The 26,206-nt window shown below is 40.0% G+C and overlaps 2 protein-coding genes and 1 long non-coding RNA gene across 4 annotated transcripts; 2 read left to right on the top strand and 1 right to left on the bottom strand.

The window, feature by feature from the left end:
• Nucleotides 1-681: 681 nt before the first annotated feature.
• LOC139129552 (uncharacterized) lies at nt 682-4,302 on the bottom strand. Its single transcript, XM_070695201.1, has 2 exons — nt 4,129-4,302; nt 682-2,706 (listed from the first exon to the last, which is right to left on the bottom strand). The coding sequence occupies exon 2, from the start codon at nt 2,697-2,699 to the stop codon at nt 1,719-1,721; it is 981 nt and encodes a 326-aa protein (XP_070551302.1). The 5' UTR covers nt 2,700-2,706; nt 4,129-4,302; the 3' UTR covers nt 682-1,718.
• Nucleotides 4,303-5,314: 1,012 nt separating this feature from the next.
• LOC139124994 (uncharacterized) lies at nt 5,315-8,857 on the top strand. The gene is made up of 2 exons (XR_011550124.1): nt 5,315-5,384; nt 7,438-8,857. It is a non-coding gene; the product is annotated as an uncharacterized lncRNA (long non-coding RNA).
• Nucleotides 8,858-10,737: 1,880 nt separating this feature from the next.
• On the top strand, nt 10,738-22,423 carry LOC139129551 (trichohyalin-like). 2 transcript variants are annotated; one of them, XR_011551611.1, is made up of 8 exons: nt 10,738-11,124; nt 13,923-15,201; nt 15,575-15,661; nt 15,819-16,205; nt 17,477-17,764; nt 18,055-18,464; nt 19,202-20,859; nt 21,844-22,423. XR_011551611.1 is itself a non-coding variant. In XM_070695200.1 (7 exons), the coding sequence occupies exons 2-7, from the start codon at nt 14,508-14,510 to the stop codon at nt 19,286-19,288; spliced, it is 1,953 nt and encodes a 650-aa protein (XP_070551301.1). In that variant the 5' UTR covers nt 10,738-11,124; nt 13,923-14,507; the 3' UTR covers nt 19,289-21,750. The 2 variants fall into 2 exon arrangements, 1 of the variants encoding a protein (XP_070551301.1); XM_070695200.1 differs by lacking the exon at nt 21,844-22,423 and having other exon boundaries at nt 19,202-21,750.
• Nucleotides 22,424-26,206: the final 3,783 nt, after the last annotated feature.

The following is a 26,206-nucleotide window of genomic DNA, read 5'->3' as shown; positions in this document are numbered from 1 at the left end:
AACGTTTTATGGAAGCAAAAATAACAAGAAAGATGTTTATCCACACTTGTGTATGCTATACACACTTGTGGATGCACCTCATCATGCTTAGGGAGAACCAAAAAAATTGCTGTTCCGATAACCCGACCTACCCTTTTGACCTGCCGACACTTAACGTTTTAGAGCTACGTAAACACGGAAGTAAAACAAAAGAAAGAAAAAAACCGTAAATCACGTGACGCGTTCGTTACTTGGCATTTGATTTTTACTTGAAGGAGGATGTCTTTATGGTTTTTTTCCTTGTATATGTATGAGACATTTTTCTGGAAATAATGTGCTAGTGGTTGACAATCCTGTACCCCTGAAAAATGCATATTTAAAAATGAAAATATTGAAAAACATTCCTGCCGACCTTCCTACCTACCCTTTTTTTGAAAACAATGTTATCGGAACAGCACAATTTATTTTTGGGTGGCCTTATTACGTTTTTAGGTCTTCACAGACCATTCATCAATGTACTTGTTCGTATTCATATTTAATATTTGAACGAGTCATAAATAATTAGATATGCAAATAAACCAATTATGATATGTCTCACTCATCAAACTCCAAGCATGACGAAATGTAAGTATAATGTAGACATAACACGCTCACTACACTTCCCGCATAAGCAAAAGCACGTATGTCAAATGTACTTTGGAATTAAGATCAAATCCACCCCATTTTATTTTGTTCATGGCCTTATTACAGAAATATGGACCATTATGGTACGTCATACATACCCATCAACTTCCAGCATGAAAAGTGAGTATAGCTGCTGTAGCTTAGAAGTCTGATCAAATTCAGTACACTCACATTTGACATATAGTCTGATTAAAGAATTTCATTAAATATGCAAATAAGTTACAAGTCATCAAACTTCTACCATAAATAAATCTAAGAATGACAAATGCTGTACAATCAGGCCTTGTTACAGAATTTCATTAAATATGCAAATAAGGTATAAATTAGAAAGCCATCGTCATCAATCAATAACATAGAGACGGATGACCTTGAAATTAGGTGTTTTTTTCTAATTTTTTCATTTTCCATTCAATTTGGATTTCATAGCACTAAGAAAACTGCCAATAGTTACATTATTTGCCATGTATGATATTCAAGCAGCACTCTGGTTTCTATGATGCGAATTTCAATGTAAATGTACACACGTAAATCATCTATGCATCTATTAATGCGTTCAAACTTGTCAAACAGGGGAGCAGTGCCATTGACCCTATTTTTTACATCAAGATACACTCTGGGCCATGGCACTCTTCTTGGTGGCTGCTGAGAACGGAATCATCTGGAAATATTCTTCCGCAGTTCTCACAGATGTGAAGGCTGTCCGAGTTGTCACCTAGCGTCTCTGCATCATCGACAGTATCGCTAGCAGGTCTTCATCAGTAGGTTTTGTATTGGCCAGAGCTACCAACATCTCGCCCATTGCGTGCCATCCTGTTTTTCCAGTGGCTCCCTCTTCATTACCAGAGCCACGTTCCCTCGGCTGACCCTTGCAAGACGTGGCATGCATTACCAGAACTATTGGATTGTCAAACGTTGCCTTGCACAGTACACATGTAAATTGAGATTCTGCATCCTCTGACTTGGTGGTCGTAGTTTTAGTATCTGTGTGTCTACCATGGGATCCAACCCGGGCGCTTTCATTTGATGATGTCTCCACAGGGTTGGTTCTCGAAGAATCACCTTTCTCTGTCGCTGTAGACGCTTCTCTCCATTGATGATCTCCCACCGCCATTGGCCCTGCTTGGGTTAGTGTGAATAGCTGATGGTACATAATGCCTCGATGGTTTCGGTCCACGTCCTGCTGACCGTGGCCGTTGATCCCTACGACCTGAAAATCTTTGAGACCAGTGTCTGTTGTAGCGCCTTGGTGATTGTGGGAATGCCTTGTCATCCGGAATACATTCGTCAACGTGCGATTGTAGAGTTTTCAAATCGGGGAAAGGTCGCTCACATCGAGGGCATATATACTCGTCGATACTTGGAGTACTTTCGTAAGGGGATGAATTCGCTGCAGAGGCAATCCGATGCGTAGTAGGCACAGCCCTTCTCCCGCCACCATTTATCTGAGCTTGACTGACGCTTGGTGTTGTTGCAAGGGAAGGGTCAGGTTCACACATCATGGTGTGTACTTCAAGGGTGTCCAAGTCTGGGAATGAAAACCCACATATTGGACAAGTGTGCTGATCAGAGAATGAGTTGACGCCTTGCCGCCGATCTTCTGCCACATCTACAGGTGCAAAACCGCCGGTGTCATTGTACCTCGTGCTTCTCGTATCATCCGGAGTTTGATATCCAGCCATTCGGCGATTAGAACCGGCTCGAGGACCTCGCATTTGTGTGTTTTTTTCTCTCGTTGTGTTTGCTGGACCAACCTGACGACGTTCCCTCTTTTCAACCATATCAAGAAGAGATTTTGTCACGTGGCTGTCGGGTAGGGTACTGACATCGTTTCCCTGCATGTTGGGGAAGTTTTCTTTGCGGCAAAGTGGACACTTCAGAGAACGACCGGACAGGCATCCCCTGAGACAGTCTTCGCAGACGATATGACCGCAGCTTGGCAGCACCTTTGGTCTGACGTATCGTCCAAAACACACCGGACACTGCAAACATTGGTCGTCGATGTCTCGGCAAATACTCGGTAAACCCTCGTCGCCCATGCTGCATCTGCGAGAGAGAAATGTTGGAAAAAATGCTAGGAGATGATGCATCAAGAATTATGGAACACCATGATAAACAATGACAGTGTTTGATTGATTGATTATTGATTGATTGATTGATTGATTGATTGATTGAGAGAGAGAGAGACAGACAGACAGACAGACAGACAGACAGAGACAGACAGAGACAGAGACAGACAGACAGACAGACAGACAGACAGACAGACAGAGAGGGGGTGATCAGGAGGAAAAAAACCTGCAATTCTCTAAAATATTATGCCGGCATAGTCGCTATTTGGACTTTAAGCCCACTGTGCCATCTTGTATACGTTTCACTACGATTTTTTGCAGACGATGCACAGACGTTTGTGACTTTCTAAAATAAGTACTCAATCAACTGTTCGTAAGTAACTTCCATATTTTTAACATATATAAAATAATGTGGTCTTTGAGAAACATTCTGATTTCATCCATCCAAACATTGTGTCTATCTTTTGAGCGTTGAGCAGTACATTATGCCTGGTACAGGCCATACCTACACGTATAATTTATTTGCTTGACAAACCAACGATAGGCGACGCACAGCATTGAGATTGAGGACTGTTCCTTCCAGCAACCGAACAATGCATTGTCATGTCGGTGATTTTAATATGTACATTATAGGTCAACGCTGTTCTTGTTTTGTGGCCTCTGTACTGAAAGGGTCGTACGATAATCATCAAACAACCCAGTGTCTGAGGCTAATCAGAATGTTGATCTACCAGAGAGGGCGCTCTCTCGGCTCAGTCGACAATACAACCCAACACTGTGCTTTCGCTTTCGATTTTGATTTAAAGCGAACTAAACGTAGCCAGCTCTTTAAATCTACTTGTACCGTACTGTTCACTTGTTGGAATAAAATGATCCCATTAATGTTCACTGAACACGATCATTATAGATAGATACTATTATTTTTAAAGGAATATTAGTATAACTAGAGAATAATATCTAAGCTGGTACAATGTCGCAAATATGAATGCCGATAGGGTACCAATTATCTTAACCCTGTCTCGCCTAAAAGAGGAAGGATTGATTCACGAACGTCCTATAACATTCACAATAGATAGACATAATCCATGGTATGTGTCCAGTTAATTCGGCATTTATTACCTACAGCGGTCGACATTATAGATACTTAACAGAATACTGTTCCCGGTCTAAAATCACCGTAGATTTTAAAGGAAAATATCTCTCGGAAAGATTCTCAGGTTAAATTTGTCATTCAGTCTTCAAAACTGGAAAGCTGATCATCCTGACGAAAGACTTACAGTCACTTCCCCTTCAAAGTATTCTAATTTACTGCTTAACCTGGTCAAAACAGAGATTAAAACACGCCTACCAAAAACATGTCCACACCAAATCAAACGACAATATATGTATATTTTCTTACCTGCTGGTCGTATGTTTTGCTACAGCGGTGCGTTATGTCAGGAGAGTCTATGTTCACTGATAAAATAAACTAGGAATGCCTATGGTATGCAGATAAATTTCCCGTTTGTGTAATCCTACAGTAGTTGTGATTCATGCGCACAAGTGAAATTTCCCAGTTCTAGATTGACGTCATAACTTTACGCTTTATGCAAATTACAAGGTCGGTGATAACGCTACGTCACAGGTCAGTCTTCCACGCTGCGTCACATGACTGGACTCAGTACAGTCCAATCTGGTCTCTTGTCCCATTTCTACCGCTGGCTGCGCTGCTCACGAAAATAGGTAGTCTAGTCCCCTGCCCATTTATACCGCTGGCTGCGCTGCTCACGAAAATAGGTAGTCTAGTCCCCTGCCCATTTATACCGCTGGCCGCGCTGCTCACGAAAATAGAGAGATGGGGCAGGGGACCAGACAAGACTCAGCCAGAACAAGGTTGAGTATAAGTACTGTGTGAGCATGTTAGTTCAATTTGCATACGGAGGCTCAAGCAGAGACAAAATTTCTTTTCTAGTCTTACACGATCTCTGGCTATTTTGCTAAGAAATTAGAATCTTTAAGTTCAAAAATTACAACAAGAAATTTGCCAATAGTTTTACCTATGAATAGAACCAAAATTATCCTAAAACTAAAATTAATATTTCATGACGACTGTCAGTACCTCTTTCCAGGCCAAGGAATACGGACTGTTTTAATTAACATGGCACCTCTTTTAAAACGTAACGCCCTCAAACGTTGTCAACATGTAAGAAAAGTAGATGAAGTAGGGGAAAATATCGTTTATTTTGATTTTTGCGTCATCGATCTCTGACAGCCTATTGTAGAATAACAAAATCTTAAAGTGGGAATCTTTTTCCTATTTCGATTAAACCAATCTTAGTATTACTTTACGCAATGCGAATAATTATTTGACGAAAAATCAAGAAAATATGCATTTTATCATGTCTGCACATATCCATATTCAACACATTTGCGCAGAATGTAAAAGTTTGCGGATGAAATATCGCGTATAGCCAACACGTGGCGAAACGCGACATATATTTGTTGTCGGTCTGTTCAAAGGTCAGTGGTATAAGCATTCTATGTGTCAGGATGACAATACAGCTGTTAGTGACGGCATAACAAATGACTCATGACGTAGTTCAGGGGTCATATGCGCTATATCAAGAACGGCTAAACTGCATCCGCCTTGCGTTTCTACCACTTCTCGATTTGACGGTGAGTACTATTTTGTTCACGATTATTGAGTGTTCGAACTTCGCTATATGATGGAAACAACCTACTGCACTGATACAGAATTTGAGCTCGTTCTCACATGACGGGGAGTCTGAAAATCTTTCATATCCTTTAGTTACCGATTGCCAGTCAGTTTTTCTTCCTCTCTCCCCCTGGAATGGTTAATTGTCAGTCTCGGTTAATGTATCTAATAGGGTTTGCTGTAGTTTAGAAGATATTACGGTATATGACACTAGTATGTGTTTAGTTTCACTTCTGCCAATCTACAGCGAACATCAATGATACCGATAGAATCAGAAAACGGGGCCAATCGCCAATATCTGATAAAATCAGACCAAACAAGTCCTAACGCCTTAAACATTAATGCTGTGACGTAGGCCTACCTAAATATAATACCGCGCTCTTTTACATATGCTGGTCAAGACTCAGCATTAAACAACACTAAGCGACAGGTATACCACATTAGAGTATATATTGAACTTCTGGCGGAAGTCGTCGGAAAAGGGATTTTCTCTGAATGAGGGCTAGTTTGTGTTCGAGCTTTGCTATATATAGCAAGTATAGCACTTATTTTTACAAAAGTCTTGATCAAATGACCAATTAGATTGCTCTAATTGGGCTATCAATTAATAATAATGCTAGTATCACAGTTGACGGTGATTTTTGTCTAGCCAGCAAGAATGGATTGCCTGACTCGGCTGAACAATAGGCATAATTCGCAAATAACTGAATGCCATAAATACTGACTGAACGCTACATGTGCAAACGGACCCACGCCTATTTTAAGTATGTTTCGATTCCATTGATTGCAAAGTCCAACCATAATAATGAGTCTCTCATGTAAAGAAAACAAGTGGGTGCTCACATCCACAAATTATACATTTAAGTAGGCAAGGCCCGGTGTATTCAATGAAAAAACCGAAAGGGGGCTGATATGTCTCAACAACGATACATATCCTCGATGTCTGAGGGCGCTGGTCTATCGGTATCGGGCCAGCGGCCAAATGTTTAGTCCTGTTTCTTTATTAGTAGAATCGTCAATATTGATAATAGACACTACAAATGATCATCCAAAAAGCGTTCCTCAATGCTATTTGTGAATTAAATCTTATTATAGATAGACATATACCTGTACCTTTTTGCCATACAACTTTTCACCTCGCTAACTGAGCGATTAGTATCTATAAAAATTAATAATGCGCCCGGGCATTTATCAACAACCCTGGCAACATGTAGCGTTTGGATGGTTTCCAAAGTGTAACGTTAAATTATCTATTGCATTAATCAAATTTAAATACAATGATATATGTCGCTGTTTTGTTCTGTTGGACGCAGTAACAGTGAAGATAGGCAATTTTTAGTATAGGAAACACTACGGTCACGCAAATAGGAGCGAAAAAGATTAGAGGAATTCAGCTCTACGTGTAAAAGGCTTTCCCGTGGTTCGAAAAGTTTCCAATAGCGTTTGTCGTTCTTGCTTGAAACATCAAAGGGGTCACTGCTCCGAGGATCTTTGGTATTAATATTGCAACAAGGCCGCATGATTTTTCAACTGAGAATTTACTTTAAATGCCCTTATCTTGTTTAATCGAGTCATTAGTCCACAGGTTGAAATCGCTTCCCTGTTAAAATGCTTGTGTTGTTGGTACCACTAACCTAACCAGACCGACCGGAGACATAAATTCTGGTCTATTGTTTCTAAACTAATAAAATTAGACCATGGGATTGACAGACAAGTCTTTAACCCTAGGTCTATCCCTATTTCGCTATGTGTAGGCACAGTTTTGTCATAGAAAATCATAGGGATCGGGAAAACCCATGATGGCGAAAGGTTCGACAAACAATGAATTTCACTGCAAACGACAATCCGAGGCCGTCTCGCCACCGTCTCTTGTATTGTAAGCCTAGTCTCGGTTACCCAGGCTGCTCTGCGGGGCTCTTTCTGGCTGCCCCCACACGGCCGGAAGAGAACCCAGAGAAGTCTGGGTAATCGAGACCATTGTAAACCTAACTCTCACTCGTTGTTTTATTACAGATACACTTACTATGGGCGACGAGGGTTTACCGAGTATTTGCCTCGAAATCGATGACCAGTGTCTGCAGTGTCCGGTGTGTTTTGGACGATACGTCAGACCAAAGGTGTTGCCAAGTTGTGGCCACATAGTCTGTGAAGACTGTCTCAAGGGCTGCGTGGCTAGTGGTCGTCGGTCGCTGAAATGCCCGGTGTGTCGAAAAGAAAATCAATCCAGTAAGAGAGAACCCAGCGACGTGAGTTCGTTGCCTGACAGTCACGTGACTAAGTCCATCATGGCAATGGTTGAAAAGAGGGAGCGCAGAGTCGAGAGAGACAGGCGAACCGACCTGCAGCCGAATTCATCGGCCCGAGATGACGCAGCTGATAGAAGGCATCGGGGACATGGGGCAGTCGACCGCGACATCAACCCGATCGGGGAAGCCGCTGGTGCAGCTTCAAGTGATCTACAGACCGATGACGTCGAGGGATCGTCAGACTCCCTCAGTCATTTTTGTCCGTTCTGTGCATTTCCATTCCCGGATGAGGGTACCCTAGAGTTACACGCTTCGTTCTGTATTCCCGATGAATCTGCATCCCTTCCAACCATTTCGTGAGTTGGAAGGGTAATATATGATCTACTTTTAAAACAATGAAGATAATTTTGAACTCTCTCTGTAAAATTCAACCTCTGTTTGAACTTTCATAGGTTTACTTCTGCAATGGCAGTGCCGGTATCGGTTATTCAAAAGGACTGATGTGATATATGGCCTGCAGTATTGGATTACGTACAGCGTCAGTAAATTGAACGTTTTAGGAGTGACCCCACAGAACTGAATATAGTAAATCGGTACAATCTTATCGACGGATGCCCTCGTTGCCAATCCATCATGGTGTAAGTTTAGAAATTACGATCGCAACAATCAAAGCCTTTTACGTCGACTGAAGAAAGAATACTATCACAGCTATGCAGTAGGACCTATGCAAGAAACGCATCCGTACACAAGGATTATATTGTTTTCGCACCTACCACGAATTTTTCGTGCAAATGGAGGATGCAAGATTTCTATATCACCTTTGTCTGTCTGTTTTTCTGTCTGTCCCCTTCTCTCTCAAAGGTCATGTTTCCAAATGACAGAAAGGACTTTAAAGACTATGAAAGTTCGCGTCTTTACAAGAATACTTTTACTAAACACAGTCCCTGCACCCACGTGGAGGAACTATGACTAAAACAATAACTCCGTACTATTATTTACATTTCCGAAAGAAAAAAACATTAGCATTAATATTCCATAATAATCGAGCGTAAAAGGAAAACCTCACATGTATCAAACAGCGCAAGTTTGAAACTGTAGAATGACTTTTGAGGTTTCAGTTTAACTACCTGCATTGTTAATCGGATTTCCAGTTATTCTATTATGTCTATTAAACCAATCACGTTGTACTTGTTATGTTATCTTTATTTATTAAAGTGTCATGTGTGGACTTATATAATGCTACACCCAGCCCCTAGGGCTTACAAGACACTGGAGTAATACAGTTCTTTAAGTTATGAATAAATAAGCGTAAACATGCTTAAACATTATACATAAATTCGTTTCTCTTACAAAAGGCATTACTTACAAAGTTTGCTAGGTCTACAGGCATGACTTTCAGTAAAAATTCTAGATTATATCAAAATGTGGGGATATTTCCCTTGCTTTTGAAAACAAAGACTCTCGAAGTTCACGATACAATCCACAATGAAACGGAAAATGTATCGCATCTTCAACTGTGTCTTTACAGAAATCGCATATTCTTTCCTCCCTATCTATATTTGAAAATCTACCTGTTTCGATTTTTAAAGGAAGAATACCTAGTCTGAATTGCGCTAAAAGTGATCTTTTACAACGTGACAAATTACCTGTAAAGTAATTTTCCAGACCATAATGTTTCTTGAATGTAATGTATGTTTTTAACTTAGGTTTGTACTACTTCGAAAAATCATGTTGACAAGCGCATGCGCAGTGTGAAACTTGTTACAGCCTGCATCACAATAGTCTTGCTGCTGAGCGATATGTACGCAGTCGATAAACAGTACAGTGAGATCGAAACATAGGTATGCGCCCTCAGCATGTTTGCGTATGTCGCTTTTTCATTTGTTTGCCCTCTTTTTCTGTCAGTGAACACCTCCTATTAGTATGTTTATTGATGCAATGATCGTAAACACAGTGAGTGCGCATGCTCATGTCCGGTGTGTGACCCTCGGCCTTTATTTTCATCCTCGACCATAGTGTGATATTTAACGCTATCGTTGCAACTTCTGACCATCAGTCTGAACTAGAATTGGTTCGTTGAAAATCACACAGCATGTGTTTTTCATTGCCTCTGCTTTGTGTGTCAGCGCACCCAAGGGCGAAGACCTATAAAATAATTGTTTCGAGAAAAACATGTTGAAAATATAATCAAAAGTGATAGTGTCATTTTATTTTATTTCACACAATATTGAAAGAACAGCTTTGTATCGAGGTCTGCTGAACATCTTGGAACATCTTGGAATAGACTATTTGGTTTCTGGTAATCTCGATCCAGAGTCTTATCGCAGTCTGTGTAGGAATTGCAGGTGGCGACAAATGTGTACAACAGGTGAGGATTTATCACCCGACCCGTGTTTTTAAAGACAGCGCCTCTATTTATGTTTGTTTACTTTTTGAGTTTTAAATATTGTTATGTTTGATTTGATTAAACTGGTCCACGGTATTTTGTAATGCTTGACCATATCAATTTCTAGTGCTCCCCCCCCCCCTAGATGGCGCTTGCCACCACACAACAAACTGACACGTACGGCGGGTCACAATTAGCTAAAGTCTAGCCTTTCCAAGGTTTGATTCATTGTTACGTCTTAAATGTTGTGAAACAAAATAAAGTATGACACAATGCAAATAGGGGCAGTCAAAACAAAAAGGTAGATAGGATTCCTCTTTCCCAAGTATTAAATACTGTTCGACCTTGATTCGACTGTGGTTCTTGTTATGTATTGGATAGTCTTTTGTGTCCCCATGAATGAGTGCATGGCGAAGACCACATGAAAGCATTCTATTGTACCGATGAGTTCGTCGAGCAAATTTTTGGCGGGGTGTGCTGCTCGTATTCCTGAATATGACCCGCTTGAAATCTCTGTTTTGATGTTTACTGACCGTGCTCTTATAAACTTACCGCATTTTCAGCCAATGCTTTGTTCCCCGTGTCGAAGATCGCCGTAGAGAAAGTAGATCAAACTGAGGTATAAATCGAGTTCTCGAGTCACACGCAGCTGCCACCCCCGTGTGCAACATGCACTGACTTACACGTCTCATTTCATACAATCGAGAACGCATCACTTTTACCTTGTACTGCTCGGTGATTTTATCAAAGTTTATCGCCGCCATGTTGAGTACTTCAGATCTTAGTACGAGGGAAACTACGGACGCTGACATTGGCAGCGATGTCAGTGACGATGAATACAATGAAAGTGATCGTCAGCGAATGGCTGCTGTGACCGACGCCGCCATTGCAGACGTTCGTGCCATGCCCCCGTCGGCATTTGCCACGGGTCACTTGCCCGCCGTATCGACGATGAAGTCACGCCTGATTCGACCATCGTAGAGAAACAGCCAGCAGTACCGGCAGTAGAAATACATTTGAGTCTAAATGCACCACCCCACCTGAGGCTGAGAAAGAGGCCAAGTTGAAGTAAGTGTGCAAATTACAACATGTGCTAAAATAAATGAATAATGTCAGCCCGCCGTTTGTTGAACCGCCAACAAAAGTACACAACCGAATGTTTGAATGTAATCACTCGTGCATCACGTCCTGCATGTTTGTGATAAAAGGACGCAAGGACAATTACAATAGTGAAACCTGGTTCAATACGAGTTGTTTACACTCAGGCTAAAATCGTAATACCTATAATCGTGTGCTATAAACGACAATGTATTTACGTTTGAGAACTTTCACTGTTTTCAACACACTTTGCAATAGGTGCCCTACCCAACATGGTTCGCGAGGCTTGCCTATCCGACATGACAGATCACGGGAACCGATCAACCAAAATGATCGGACTGACAATATCATGTTCTCAATATAATAGGTTATGCACGTCGTTATGTACGAGCAACTATAGTATACAAAGATGTGAACAGCTTTATTACAGAGTACATTAAATTGACATTTCAAAAATATTATGCTCAATGCATATAATTTGATTTACATTAACAAAAACTACATAGTGACAATAGAAGATAAAGTCAAATCGTGCACAAAAAGCGGAAAGCATCGGGTTACATTAATACTTTTGTCCAACGATTTAATGTAATTATTTGGAGCTCACGATGGCAACTATGACAGGACATTGTCTTGCAGTCCCAACTCTTACTTTATCCTTAGCTACAGAACTTGGGATAATGGTATTAGAAATGGAGAGGATGGCGTGATTCAATTTGTCTTAAAAAACGAGTAGAAGAGAACTGTAGCAAAATCACCCCTCCATAAAATAGAAGAAGCAGTAGAACATTAGAACTCTGTGTACCACATTGATATTATCACGACCGGATTCTCCACCACGCATTCCTCAAATATCAGTGTAGATTAAAGAATAGGTAATTTGTAAGGCTGAAGTAAATTTATACTCTGTTTTATCATATACCTACATTAACGTGCCTGTGTAAAGGTATGGAAAGTGCCTTCACATCTTTGCATTTTTTAACGTATCACGCCCCTGTCCGGTGCCCGAATATAGGCAACATTCTGGTTGCTACGCTCGTTGTCGGCAAATGCTCCATTCGTACACAAAGCAAGTGCGAGAAAGGAAAACGTCCGCTCGCTCAGATCATAGTTACGCTTGGCGACAGTGGAGCCGCGACGGTGACATCGGCTCATATTTCTAAATTCTAGTGAAATTCTGTAAGTGCGTGCCTGTCCAGTATAAATTACAATAAATCGACATCACGCTTTTGTCCTTCTTACACCCCGATTTCAGCCTGGATCTCTGTTGGTCACGTACTAGTTCGCATATTGCTTTGAGCGTTCTAGAATTCTGCAGGTACACAAATGACGTCATTATGTATGTCAATCCGCGACGGAAAGCGGACATCGCATTAATGAAAAATTGACACATATGGTGATAAGTTTTGATATCGCACGCATTTTTATCTCCTTAACAATGTTAAATATTATGTAAACTACATATTTATCATTCCATAAGGTATATGATAAAACCTTTACGGCCATGATACGGCTTTTGCGGCCCTCGGTCGTACGGCGTAAGGGCCCTCGCACGCTCGGGCCCTTCCGACCTCGGGCCGCAAAAGCCACAAAAGCCGTATTAGGGCTGTAGAGATTAATATCATACGTCACTGATTCCTTAGCAATTCGTGGACGGTGCCGCACCCGTGTTTTTTGAAAGAATTATTGATCAAGTTTTTGCTCTCCTCGTAAACGAAGTTCCATCGTCTCTCTGTTAGTTTCTTCTCGCGCAATAGTAGATTAATTTTGATTAAGTTGCTTGAGAATGAACGATACACTAATATGCATACTGAAACATCCATAAAGTTGACATATTGCTAAGTTCTTCATATGACACTAACAGTAATATATGCCATCAAACTTGCATTCACTCGACCTGTGCAGTTGTTTGATATACGCTACAATTCAAACAGTACTATACCACAAACATTTACATTTGTTCTGTACTCAAAGAAGCATACGTCTAGTGATGTAATATAGAAAGCAAATTGTTTCTAGGGATATCAGGGTACCACTATCGAATACCCAAATCATGTTTTGTTTCACTAAATCGCATAAGGCTCAACAAAGTTAAGATATGAAAAGTTTCGAAGTCTCAACCATTTTCGTTAAGATATTTCGTAAATGTAAATATCACCACCCGTTATACCTTACCCCATGTTGCCATCAATCAGGAGTAACCTATGATAGCTTACAGCAGATTTTACCATGAGAGTTTTATAATACGCAAGCAGTTTGGATCACCAAAAGTTACTCAGCATGCCAGAACCAACAGCAAAACTCACGATTCATTGCAATGACGTCATGAGAAAATTTAAAAGGAGTGCGAGTACTCAAAGTCTGACAACGATTTGCTTTCTATACTGACTGTAACACTATCTACCCACCCACCTACCTACCTACCTACCTACCTACCTACCCATCCACCCATCCATCGACCTTAGCTGTACATATTGTGTAGACAAAAGGTGCTGGTTGCAATGGCGTTTACTGGATTGACTACAGCATTGTGAGCATTATGTAAATCTGTGTTAGCATAGATATACTAGTATTGTACGGCGTAATTTGTCAAGGATAATGCTCGTGCTACGTTCAGATAGCAGAACATATTGATTACACTTTATTCTAACCTTACATGCACAATGTGAATGAGAGTTACTACTTGCTAATGACAAACTAACTTTTGTTGTTGACGTTAAAGATAATTCACAACATTAATTACTGTCAATTGTTACTATTTCATATAGGAAGAATATGGGAAACAAGGCCTTGATTGTTAGCTATAGTTGGGGGAGTTCAATTAAAGGCGGGGTGACAGATTCAGTTCATCTGTTATCACGCTTACTACGTGCATTTGGAATGTCAGTTTACTGTACCACATTACGAGCTACGGAAGAAGAAATCAAGGAAGCCAGAGAATATGGAGTCGAGCTCATACCCCCATCACCAATTCGAAAATTCAAGGTCAGAGGTGAAACACCTGATGCTGATTGGCTATATCGCCACAAAAATTACTTTTCTGATTTGAAAGATTTGGCCAATGTCAGATTCGTTTTTGGAATTGGAATGGTAACATCCGAGGCTGCCTTCGAAATCGAACGAGACGTCTTCCCAAGAGCAGCATTCTACTTGATAAACCTGTACGACAGTGATCTTATAACCCCTGTTATTGCGGATTGTGTTCATTCAGAGCTTGAGTTTCGTCGAGAAGAGTTGTTGAAAGAAGGCCAGGATGCCAACTCTGTCTTTTCTGTTGGAGGCAGTATCTTTAGGAAATACAAAAAGTTGTATCGCTCAGCGGACAAAAAATAAAACACGACAGATTATCACCAATGGTGGATGAAGAGAACTTTAAGCTTCCTTCTCCAGAACCTCTCGACGAAGACGAAAACTTCCAAATCTTGTCCCTGTTCCAAGAGCACGAACTTGGCAACCTTAAAAGCGACAGTGTTATAGTAAAGGCTATGAATTCTGTTGCAGACTTATTTTATAATCACAGAAGATCACCGCCAACATGGAAAATTCTCGGAGTTCCAAAGCGATGTGAATCCGACCTTCTGGACCGTTTAAATCTACATTCCAAATTAGATGTCGTACTGGCTCGAATGCCTTCAGACAAACGTCTTAAAGACGAGCTTTGTCAGTGCCATCTCGTTCTTGTTCCACCATCTTCTGACCATTACGTCAATTTAACGCTTGCATCCATGTGTGCTGCTGTACCCATAATTATTCCCTGGAGATCTCAGAGCCACGAGCTAATTCAGCGACATCTTCGTCGTCATGAAATTTGGCTCGTTGTCGACATGAGTGAGGGTGAACCGCTAAGAGAAGGTATCATGAGGTACCTATGCAACTACAAGGTCGCCCTGAAAAAGGCCAAGGACATTAGGAATGACGTGCGGAATCAAGTAAGGCAGGAGTTGGAAAGTATCAACGACACTTTCTTTGAAGTGGTGAAAGAAGACGCGGATGTCATACACGGAGTTATCTTACAAAGACAGAAGTCACCGGAGGAAAAGCAACAAGGTATTTACAATTCTCCTTGTTTCCCTTTCACAATCAAGAAAAAACCTTAGTGATTGTTTACTGGGGAGTTTAAATGTTTCCTTAAGTATGGATGTGGGCTAAAAGAGTGAAATATCAAATAAACTTTCTGCAGCTGTTTGTGTTTTTATTGTACATTTAGGTGCTATGCTGATGATTTTCTGTTACTTTCACATCCGTGGCATGTTTTATGTAATACTTGTATCTTTTCATCGCATTTCATTTCAATATCGTTCAATCTGTCGCTATATATATATATATTTTGAGCTTTTGTCGTTGAGGGCATAATGCATCATATCGCAGGAAAATATACAGGAATGTGAAGGAAAGTTGACCGTTAATTGTTATTTTACAGATAATGAAGACGATAAAGAAAACCAAGGAACGACGAAGGAGTCTGGCAAAAGTTCAAGAAAAAGGAAATGGCAGGGACGAGATCCAGGTACCGGTACATTTGAAATTTCACATTCGTTACACTTGATTATGAATTTCTAACCAAATCTATATTTAATGTATGGTTATTGTTGTGTTGTGAAAAGGTGCCTTAACGTGACTACTACTCACATAACTATTATGTAATTTCTATCTTACCTTTGCAGGTGTAATGAAAGTGAAGGTACAAGTGAGTGAAGTTGTTCCAGAGAGCGGAAAAAAAGTTGAAGAAGTCGAGAGAGGTTTCTATGAAAGTGAGGAAGTGAATAAGAAGTCTGAAGAAGTTGGACGGATGCTTGATGAGCAACATGATCAGATGAAAGTGAAGGACATTGGTCATGAAAGTATTTCCTATACAATGGCGTGCCAATCTCTAGATGCACTGGAATGCCTTAAAAGGAAATATGAGAATGGGAAAATACAGGATCTGATGGAAGATGAATTCCTATCTGATGAACTTCTCGATAAAATTGGGGCGTATTACCTAGCGATTGATGTAACCATAGACTATGAGGAGTATTTGATGTGCAGAAAGGAGCTTATCCAGATGTATGGTGAGCAGTTATTTTTAACATAAGGTGTCTGCATTCTTACACGAAAACATATACCTTATAATATTACCTTTTCTATAGAGGGCAGGCAAAAAAACTTCTTGCAAGGCGTCTGTTTGATGGTCATGTTTTGGCCTTGAAACGGCAAGTGTTTAGGTCTGGGATGCACGTGATATCTCAATATTCTATGTTATTCATCCATCCGAATAGAGCATAAGATCGAGGAACCAGCCAGCTTAGTTTCCAGCTTGCTACACGTCTTCCTTACTATAGGGAAGGATAATATGATACAAAATTCTGCAGCCTTTCCTGATTTATTTTCACACCTAGGCCTTTTGTAGAGAGCATTCACTGGGGTCGGATGGTATATAAGCGTTTTGAATTAAGCCCTCTAAAATATAACTACATCGTTGTTTACAGGAACACATCACTAGTAATTCTGTATATTACCGCTCCATAAATGAGCTGAACAGGTGTTCAAAATTGTTGCTCTGTTGCGTAAATCTTTGCTTAGTCCGCGGCCATGTTATACGGAGACGACGTCAACTCAGAAGACGGATGTTGTCGCTGCTTTTTAAAAGACGCGCCAACACTTCAAAGTACCACGACTAAAAATCAATTACCTCACTTTGGGTTATATTAATTCGAAAATGCTTTTTAACCTTTTCTTGCCCGTATTTCACCTAAGGAAACTCTAAAGCTAGTACCCTTCGATAATAAAATACTAATCATAGGACATTAACGAACGTAGAATGACAAACAGATAGTACATTATTTCAAAATATACAAGAATTGGAAATTGCTGGAACTCGTAATGGTAACGGTTTGGTAAAATCTAACCTTTTGATTTCGGAGATCATATATAACTCGGAAGTGTTTTTAAACTCAATAACCTAACATAACAATAAAGCTAGTAACTTCAATGATCTAATTTGACAGACATACTGTATATTATTTCAAATATACAACAATTCGAAATTGCCGCCCCTCTTAGAGGTAACTGTTCGGGAAAAACCAGCAGTTTCAACTGTCTCTAAATCGCCCTTTCCTGTCGCCCCTCCAAATATTACCTTTATCAACTGGGTAAAAAGTATTTTCCACCCATACCATTTTTCATTTATCATTTCTGTTTTGTAATCATTCTAACTCCGTCGGGTAAATCTGTTTTTTGTCGAGAATGCAAGTATGTTTGTGTGCCTGTTTGGAGTACCTTACTTTCACGCTGTAATGTTTCTACCCATTCACATCTTTTTGAACGTTTTCTTTCATTAAAGGGGAACCCGTGAATGATGGTCAACAGGAACGGGATATTCAATCTATGGGAGAAAGCCATGAGTCAGAAACCTCGCAAGAGAAGATTGACGGTGCAGCCAGAAGAGTGAATAGAGCCAGATACCTCCTGAAGTCGTTCGAGAAGGAGGGCGGTAAAGTGACGGAGAACCAGATAAATATGCTTGACCAACTTTTGAAAGAAAAGGAAGAGAAGAGACAGTTAGTGCATAAGCGGTCTCTGCAAGCATCTTGGGTGGAAGAAATTGTCCATGGGGAGCATATTCAAAGAGGTGCCAAATATAACTTATAATATTTCTTTCAGGTTGACTATTTTAATTGAATAAATGCGATTACAATATTTCCAATCTCACATATGTACATATGACATACATCTTTTTTACTTGGGCACAATTACTCCCAGTCGAGATCAGTACTCGAGATTCAGGCTGGCTTGATATTTAATGAACAGATACTGTCAAGCACTTGTGATGGTTCATTAACAGACGATTGAAGTGTCAAGTAAGCCTGTTAAACATTTGAAAAGTATTATGTGAATCTTTTTATTTTATTTTCTTCTCAGGGTCTTCTGGCATATTACGACCCCACGACTCAGAACTCAGCCAGGCGACAAACTTACATCAACTGACTGAAGACCAGATCACCGACTTGAATGAAGGTCTCAAGTCAGAGATTGCCAAACAAACTCATGATGGCAGAGTGGCGAGGGCAATGCATAGAGAACGTGGACGCGGAAGGGATATATGGAGATCATCTCTGGTCGAAGGAAAGAAATTGACCGAACGAGAATTCAACCCACTTTTCAGTGAGTTTATTCAAGTAAAGACGGATATGCGAGAGCTGGAGACAAATCGGCCTGAGGCAACCATTAAAAACGAGAAGCTATTGGCTGATGTTGAGGCTATTGTACAAGACGCCGATATCGATGAAGAAATGAAAGAGCTATATATTGAAAAAGAAGGATCGACAAGGGTAAGTTGCTCTCTGACCCCTTGCCATAGACTCATTAATATATATTAAAGAGATACACTTCCAAAACAATTTGAAACAGGACTACTTTGAAGAAACTTACATGCGTTTCATGGAGAGAAAAATACATCATAATAGTTGTGAGATTGAAGATGGCTCTTTCAGTTTCTTTTGAATACAATGTGTCGGGAAAAGTATACTTTATATGATTATCAGGTGTCCAGGTTGATCGGACAATCTTCTTATTTGCATTGTTTTGGCCGGTATTAATGCTTCATGTCAAATTTGAGGTGAAAAGTCGGATTCCTTGATATTTTGAAGTGAGTTTCAAAATTAGAACCTAAGCAATAAAAAGTACTATATCCAGTCAGAGCGAATGATATTATCTACCCAAACGTAAGCAACAAAAAGCAAACCATGACTACAAAGGAAAGAGTACATGTACCCATGTCTAGGTCCTTGATGTCTAACTTTAGAACAATTAGTTTAATATAATCTCTTTAAAAAGTTGAAATTCAGTATCTGTTGAGCTAACATAGAATGTAGCCGCAATTTAAATGGTAAACAAGAAATTTGCTGGTTGTTATTTCCTGGCTTCTACTTTTCTTTTTTGCGGTCTTTAATTTCTTCTTGATTATCAATTAAAGATAATACTTTACTGTACCATGGTAAAATGAGACGTACACAAGTCATTTTTGCCTTAAGTTTTTGTGTTACTTTGACCTTTACTTTTATTATAGGGATTCCAATTCAAAATACTGTCCGGAAGATATCGCGATATGGTAATGGTCCAGGAGAAGTCTGTAGACCATGGGCATTGGTTATAAATAAGAATGGAGAGGTAGTTGTTTGTGACAAAGGACCTGATGAAGGACCCGTTGACCAGCCTGGCAGCGTGAAGACCATAGCACCGGACACTGCTCAAGTTCTATCAATTATAACATTTCACTGCTTACCGGAAACGTTCAGGCCAACAGAGTAGCAATAGATGATCAGGGTGTGTACTACATTGCAGACGACGGCAACCAATGCATTGTAGTGTGCGATGCTATGGGAAAATTGGAACAAACTATAGACTTGGGAGAAGTGAGTTCGCCTGAGATATGCCTTGGTCAAGGCAATGATATTTTCGTAGCAGATTATAATGGACATGTGATGAAATACAACAAAGCTGGCAAAAAGATAGCGACTAGGGAGCTTACTTCGCCGTGGTCTCCGACGATGAATAGTAAAAACCAACTCTTGTGTCAGGCAGTAGTGATGGATGTGTCTATGTTTTAGACGGTGATCTTAACATATTGTACACATTTGGAGAGGAGGAACTGACTGAGCCAATGGGGCTCAGTGTCGATGCGATGGGAGAGAATGTTTACGTAGCTAATTATACCTCAGTGGCGATCTTCAGTGCACAGGGTGAGCATTTGAAATATGTAAAGTTGAAGGCACCCCGGAGAAATTAGCAGTATTTGCAGATGGTAGAATTGTTTACGTTGATTCTAGTGATTCCAACGAGTTGTGTCTGAAGGTTATTTAAATAACCTCTTCTTGCCATTAAGGCAAGTGAAAACATGAATTTGTACATCACAGAATGAACACACGACTATTTATCTAGCATAGCATAGTACGGGACTTAATTGAATTGTTTGTACACTTGTTCCCTCTAGAGGTTCAGTTCAATGGTCAGTGATTGGTAACTTTTTGCAGAACAACTCTTCAACAAATAAATTGAATGTTGTTATGTATTTCATGTACATTGCCTCGGCGTAAATAGGTAAGGATTTCATAGCTTTAGGGAAATCAGATCTTCCGAGTGAAAGATGAAATCTTTGGTTGAAATTGTGTACTTTTATGCATATGTTTGAAATTAACTTTTGACTAAGAGAATGTAATTTTCATATTCTTGAGTGGTGCTAGTATTTTCATTCTCGTGTTACCGATTACGGTTTTTATTATTATACACAGACCAGCATCCCAACATTACCAAATCAGAGAAAAAAAGTTATTTATTGCGTTGTTTTGTGTTCTACAAGTTTGAATTTGCATAACTGGATAGTTTTATTCTCAAAGAATTGTATAAGCACATTCTAATATGTACGATTTCTATGTAATTCAACATTGCCCCTCGAACATTCTGCTGCTGCTTAAAGTTATTAAATCGTGTTTCAATGTTATTTGAAATGACTAGCTTGTTAGTATATTAAGACTGTATACAAGGAGCCTGCCGTAAGTGCTTAGGCGTGTTGAAATTTTCCATATATTAATTTGTGAACTTGGTTTCCAGTCCAAGCCAAGGGATATCAGTCGTTCGTTCTTGATGCGATGAATACAATGATTACCAATATAAGTATTAGTAAATCTTTAACTCTTAAGAGAAATCATTCACATTCACATGTTTCAGGTGTTACGATTGTAATTTTAAAGTAAAAGTATTACAGGAATATGTACAATTTTGTTGAACTCATAACGAACGTTCACTGGGATAAACAATTTCACACGGTACAACGTGGAGGGTCTTTTCTTTTGTTTACTGAAGTATCATTACCGGTAGTTCTTTTATTAACTTAAGTACCGTTCCCGATGTGTTAATTAACATACAATGCCACTACCGGTCAGACAAATACGAACAAAAGATGTTTACTGACATTGACATTGATACTGGTACTCGAATGGACAATTAAGCTAAAACAATGAAGTGTGACACCGATATGGTTACTTCTCTTTGGTAAACGCTCAATTGACTTTGGAATGAAACAATAGCTCATACATACATAATCAAATTCTGGCTCCACAAATCTTGACCATGCAACGTTAGTAACTATTATTTTTAGAAGTCGGCATTTGTCAAAAGAACATTATAAATATTAAGAGGCGTTGGTTGGGATGCCAACTCAGCAGAATAATTATGTATATCTTTAAAACATTCTTCCAATCAAGTAATTGTGATTTCATTTCTTATCCAATCACTGTACTTGTCATACTTTTCAACCAATGTACGTATACTTCCTGTGATGTATTTTACATGTTCAGGTTACTCCCTTAAAATTGTCTATTTAATGTGAAGTTTCATGTGTATAGGTAGATTTTAAGATCTTCAGATTTGCAGACTTTCCGATTTTCGGAGTATATCAGATTGGACTCTAGACTTTAGATTCAAGACTTTGTGGGGGAGGCATAGACTTTTGTCGGTCTAGGCTTCCCCTGGCCTCGGCATGACTTTCTGAAGTAAGAGCATGACTTTCTGGTCGGTCAAGCTGACAGCGTTTGCAATAAACATCGTCCACTTCAACTTACGACGTCTCTGTGTAGTAGCATCCTGTGTTACCTCACAGCGAGTTAATTCCCTAGCTGAAGTCATCAACCGTTAAAACAGCCGGCAACACAGGTTATGTAGTGAAAAGGACATAACGAGAGACAAACAAATATATCGGCTTCAATATGGATAAAGGATTATGAAACATGCTTGTGTTTGAACAATACATTCCATAACAGAATAGCCTTGTAACGCCAAACGATTATCCTGCGAAGGACCTTTCGATATATTAAGTTATTTTTCTGACTGTTGCTTTCTGTCATATTGTATCGCCAAAGTTGGGAAAGTGTAGACATTTTATCTCGAAGCGTTCTTCACGTGGCCAAGGTGTGTGAAGGTTGGTTCAAGATCGTACGAGAAGGAGATAGTAGATAGCGTCATACTTTTAATTAATTATTCATAAACGTTGAATGAGAACAATCAAGAACAGGGTATTCTATGGTGTAATCTCGTTTAATCTTAAAAAGCAATCAAATACACGCGGGAAATGGTGACCATTGTATGAAGATGATAATTTTGTAGTTACGTAAGTTTAGAAATGTCTTTCACTTTGTAATGAATTTACACCAGATACATTCAGAGTGAGACCTAAGACGCTGAACGTTACGTTTGTCATCTCGTAATAAAGTTCAAAGTTGTGCTACAATCTACATCTTGGTGTGTCAGCTTCAGTTACTGAAAGCATTACGATCCAGATTGGTACCTCAACTCGTAATTCCCCTAACTACGAACGTGTCAAATTGGTGTGAGAATCCGGGTATACTGAAGCAGGACGAATATATGATTCTTAGATCTGGTGGTGGTGTCAATGAGGGGCGTGTACGAGAGATGGCAGACCCGGCTGAAGGACCACTGAACCAGTAGCGCGATCGAATATATGGTGTTATAACACACCACATGCTCATTCCGTGTCGCGATTCGCCAGAATACGTCACGTGACGAGAAAATAGATACGTCTAGTCCCCACCGGATCGACAAAAGTGACGTCAGAGGGCATTTTTTTGAAAAGCTATTTCCCTAGGGAAATAGTTCTGACCAAATTTAGAAAAGTGCCCGTCACGTGACCGTAGTGTCGTCTGCAGCTTTTCAACAATGGCGGGTGACTAGAACGTGATGTCCGTCCGGGATAGGTGACGACACATTCTCTAAAACAGATTTTCCAACATTTTCCAACATTCCAACAGCGTAGGAACTTGAACAGCTCATCGACGGAAAAGATTAAAGTGCAACTGAGGATGTCGCTAGGTATGCTTAGAATATTTTTTGAAAGAAAGTGGTACCACGTACAACTGAAACCGCTGTGGAAACATCGCCCAGTAAACTTGTCACAATGGATTGTTGCAGTGCAAAATATCAAAACACATTAAAAACTATATAACAATACAACATGAGCATGTGGTGTGTTATAAAACACCTATAGCCTGGTCTTTATTCGGGCTATAGCGCTCGTCTATTACCCCTCGTGGCCGTGTGTTACCAGAAACACATCGCTATACCCCTCGGCCTACGGCCTCGGGGAATAGCGATGTGTTTCTGGTAACACACGGCCCCTCGGGGTAATAGACGGGCGCTATAGCCCTCATGACCAGGCAATAGGTGTTTAATATGTAACGGCGCATCGAAGATATACCTCAGCGGACATCAGACGTCCGAGGTAGGCTGTGTGACATTATTAGTGTTGGTGCTAACGTCATGTCTCGAAGACACACTGGGCGAGAGAGTGGTTGCCTACAGAAACGGCTGAAGAAGTTTGAAATGTTTGTGAGTCTAGAACAAGTACAACCATCCAATATCAACGATAGCATAAGTCGAAATCGGGATATTCCATGCAGTGATCTTGTTTATTCTTAGGAAACAAAGACAGGTTGGAAAATTTCCACGTGGTAACCATTATATGATGATGGTAATTTTGTTGTTATGTAAGATTAGAAACATATATAACTTTGTACAGCATGTACACAAGGGACAGATGCACGATCAGAATGGGAGACCTGGCGTGTTACGGTTGCCATCTCGAATAAAGATCTAAGGTTGTGCTACAATCTATATCTTGGTGTGTCAGCTTCAGTCACTGAAAGCATTACGATCCAGACTCGTACCTCAACTCGTAATTCCCCTAACTACGAGCGTGACAGAGTGTTGTCTTAGTTTATTGTTGTATGATGAGGTACGCGTACATGTTGTTTTGTTGTTTCTCTCCTCAGTCGGCTAGTAATGACTGTGCTTGTGATCCGTAAGTGAATGCAATTGTCCTGTTTGAATTGAGTTTTGGAGATGTAGCGATATTGAGGTTTATCGCATTTATTTTGGTGTTTATTTGTAAAATTTCTTGATTATATTTTTGTGTTCGATGTTTTGCTTTTGTTGTTTTCTTTTCAAGATTTTTGGAGATAGAGCCTCGCAAATTGTACAGAGGTTGCTATTGCTGCAATCAAGTGATACCTATCTGTTGTTGCTATGGTTATATCCTAAGCCTTTGACCATGACATCAGAATACACCTAACAGAATTACGTCATCCTTATCAACATCCGCCACCTTCCAGCTGTCAACAAATCACCCTTACAGACCAATTGAACAATATAAATGTTGTAATTTTCGAGTGATTTTCATCTGATTTCTATTTTATTTTTATTAGATAGAGTAGCTGTAATTTGAGTTTGTAATTACATACATGTATATCGTGTACGTTTATTAATCTTTCTGTACATATCTTAAATGCGTTAATGAAAGTCAGCACTTTTTATAAAAAGAATTTATCATGACACTTCATGCTAACTTGTAAAATATGTGATGTACGTGTGAAAATATATGTCAAGTGCAAATGTCACTTGTTGCTCAGAGTAACCTCCATAATCCTCTTACATACTAGAACAAAGGCGATCCCAGGGATAAACCGTGCATATAATGGTACGTATCATGGCACACATGCTGGTATCACCTGGTCAAATAGGCACAAATTGTCATTTTACAGTTTAACTTATTCGGCAGATAATTTAAGATGCCCGGGCCATGACCATTGAAACGCCAGAACTGTTGCATCTCGGCCTGATTCAAAATGCAGTTATTGAAGTTTCACCGACTTAAAAAAGGACGCCCGGAAGTATTTTATAGGCGGCCGAATGAAGCCGCCAATTATTTATAAGTGACGAAATATTACGTAGGTTATGGCAATAGTTTTTTTGCAAATGCTCAGTTTACGAATGGAAGGTCTCTGCACATTTAGGTATAGAGAGAACTGTGACGCAATGGTCTCGCATTGGCGGTATATCATCAGTCTTTGGAATTGGCATGACTGTATCAATATTAAAGATGTACTTCTGGACACTCGTCAAGGGCGAAATTATAATTCTCTCCGTTACAATGGGATTGTCGCCTTACCTTTTTAAAATCGTACCAGAAACAGAATGGCATTGTTACAACGCATGATTACCCCGACCTAACTTGCAGTTTCTTTTTAGTTGAATTATTTCTGGTAAGTGTCAGCAAGCGGCAACATGCCGAGGACAGAGCGTGTTTACATTTGTTTCGACTTTGGATTTAGCTGACGGAGTGTTGTGCTTCTAGCATTCGTCGCAGAAAGTAGTCCAAGTCTGATAACTGACACAAGACATACCACATGGTGACACATGCCGTAAATAGGAATTACAAGTAATTTTAAGAAATGAACATCTGTTCGTTCAAATTGTTCTACTTTCTTAAGGCATTAACTTACTCTTTGATTGAATGGATATTTTTCTTTTTTCCGGAAATCGTGCCCAAGCCGACGGATCCGCATTCTTCTGTCGCTGACTGGCAGCCGTCGTACTTCGGGTGAGCCATGCCATTGTTCGTCGGAATGACCGCACTGACTGCCGGTAAAATGCGTCGATACGTTGGTATTTAACTCGATCCTGTTAGACATTTCCGTTCACTTTTAGGTTACCTTACAACGACACCATTTTGTGTCAAATAAATCAACGTGAATGATTATAGCAGCCATTAATCACAGAAAACAGATTTAGCGCGTGCCCCTCTGTGTATGTGTGTCTCTGTCTGTGTGGAGAGAGAGAGACAGAGAGAGACAGAGAGAGAGACAGAGAGAGCCAGAGACAGAGAGACAGAGGCAGACAGTCCTTAAGCTTGAATACCAAAATTGATTCAGAGTAATTTGTAGGGAGACAACATACTTCCTCCATGTACTGTGTTATAATGTTAGTTGTACTGTACTAGTAGTATGCCAGCTTGCCATGTGAGGGCGGTCTTCCTTGATCTCGGGTAAAGGTGAGGCCACGCGTGGTAGATAGCACGTCACACACAAAACGCGACGACCTTTACTCAATAACATTTGTACCTTGAACGAGATATCTTTATCTCGATTCAGACCGCAATGTTGTATTGCTGTTGCAGGGCGCTCTTCGTTTGCCTTCAGTACAGTCATTTTGTGTCTGCTCTGAC

The sequence above is a fragment of the Ptychodera flava genome, chromosome 3, assembly GCF_041260155.1.
Source record: "Ptychodera flava strain L36383 chromosome 3, AS_Pfla_20210202, whole genome shotgun sequence".
Lineage (NCBI taxonomy): Eukaryota > Metazoa > Hemichordata > Enteropneusta > Ptychoderidae > Ptychodera > Ptychodera flava.
Note: the sequence above shows the minus strand (reverse complement) of the source record. Positions and strands in the feature narration are given on the sequence as shown.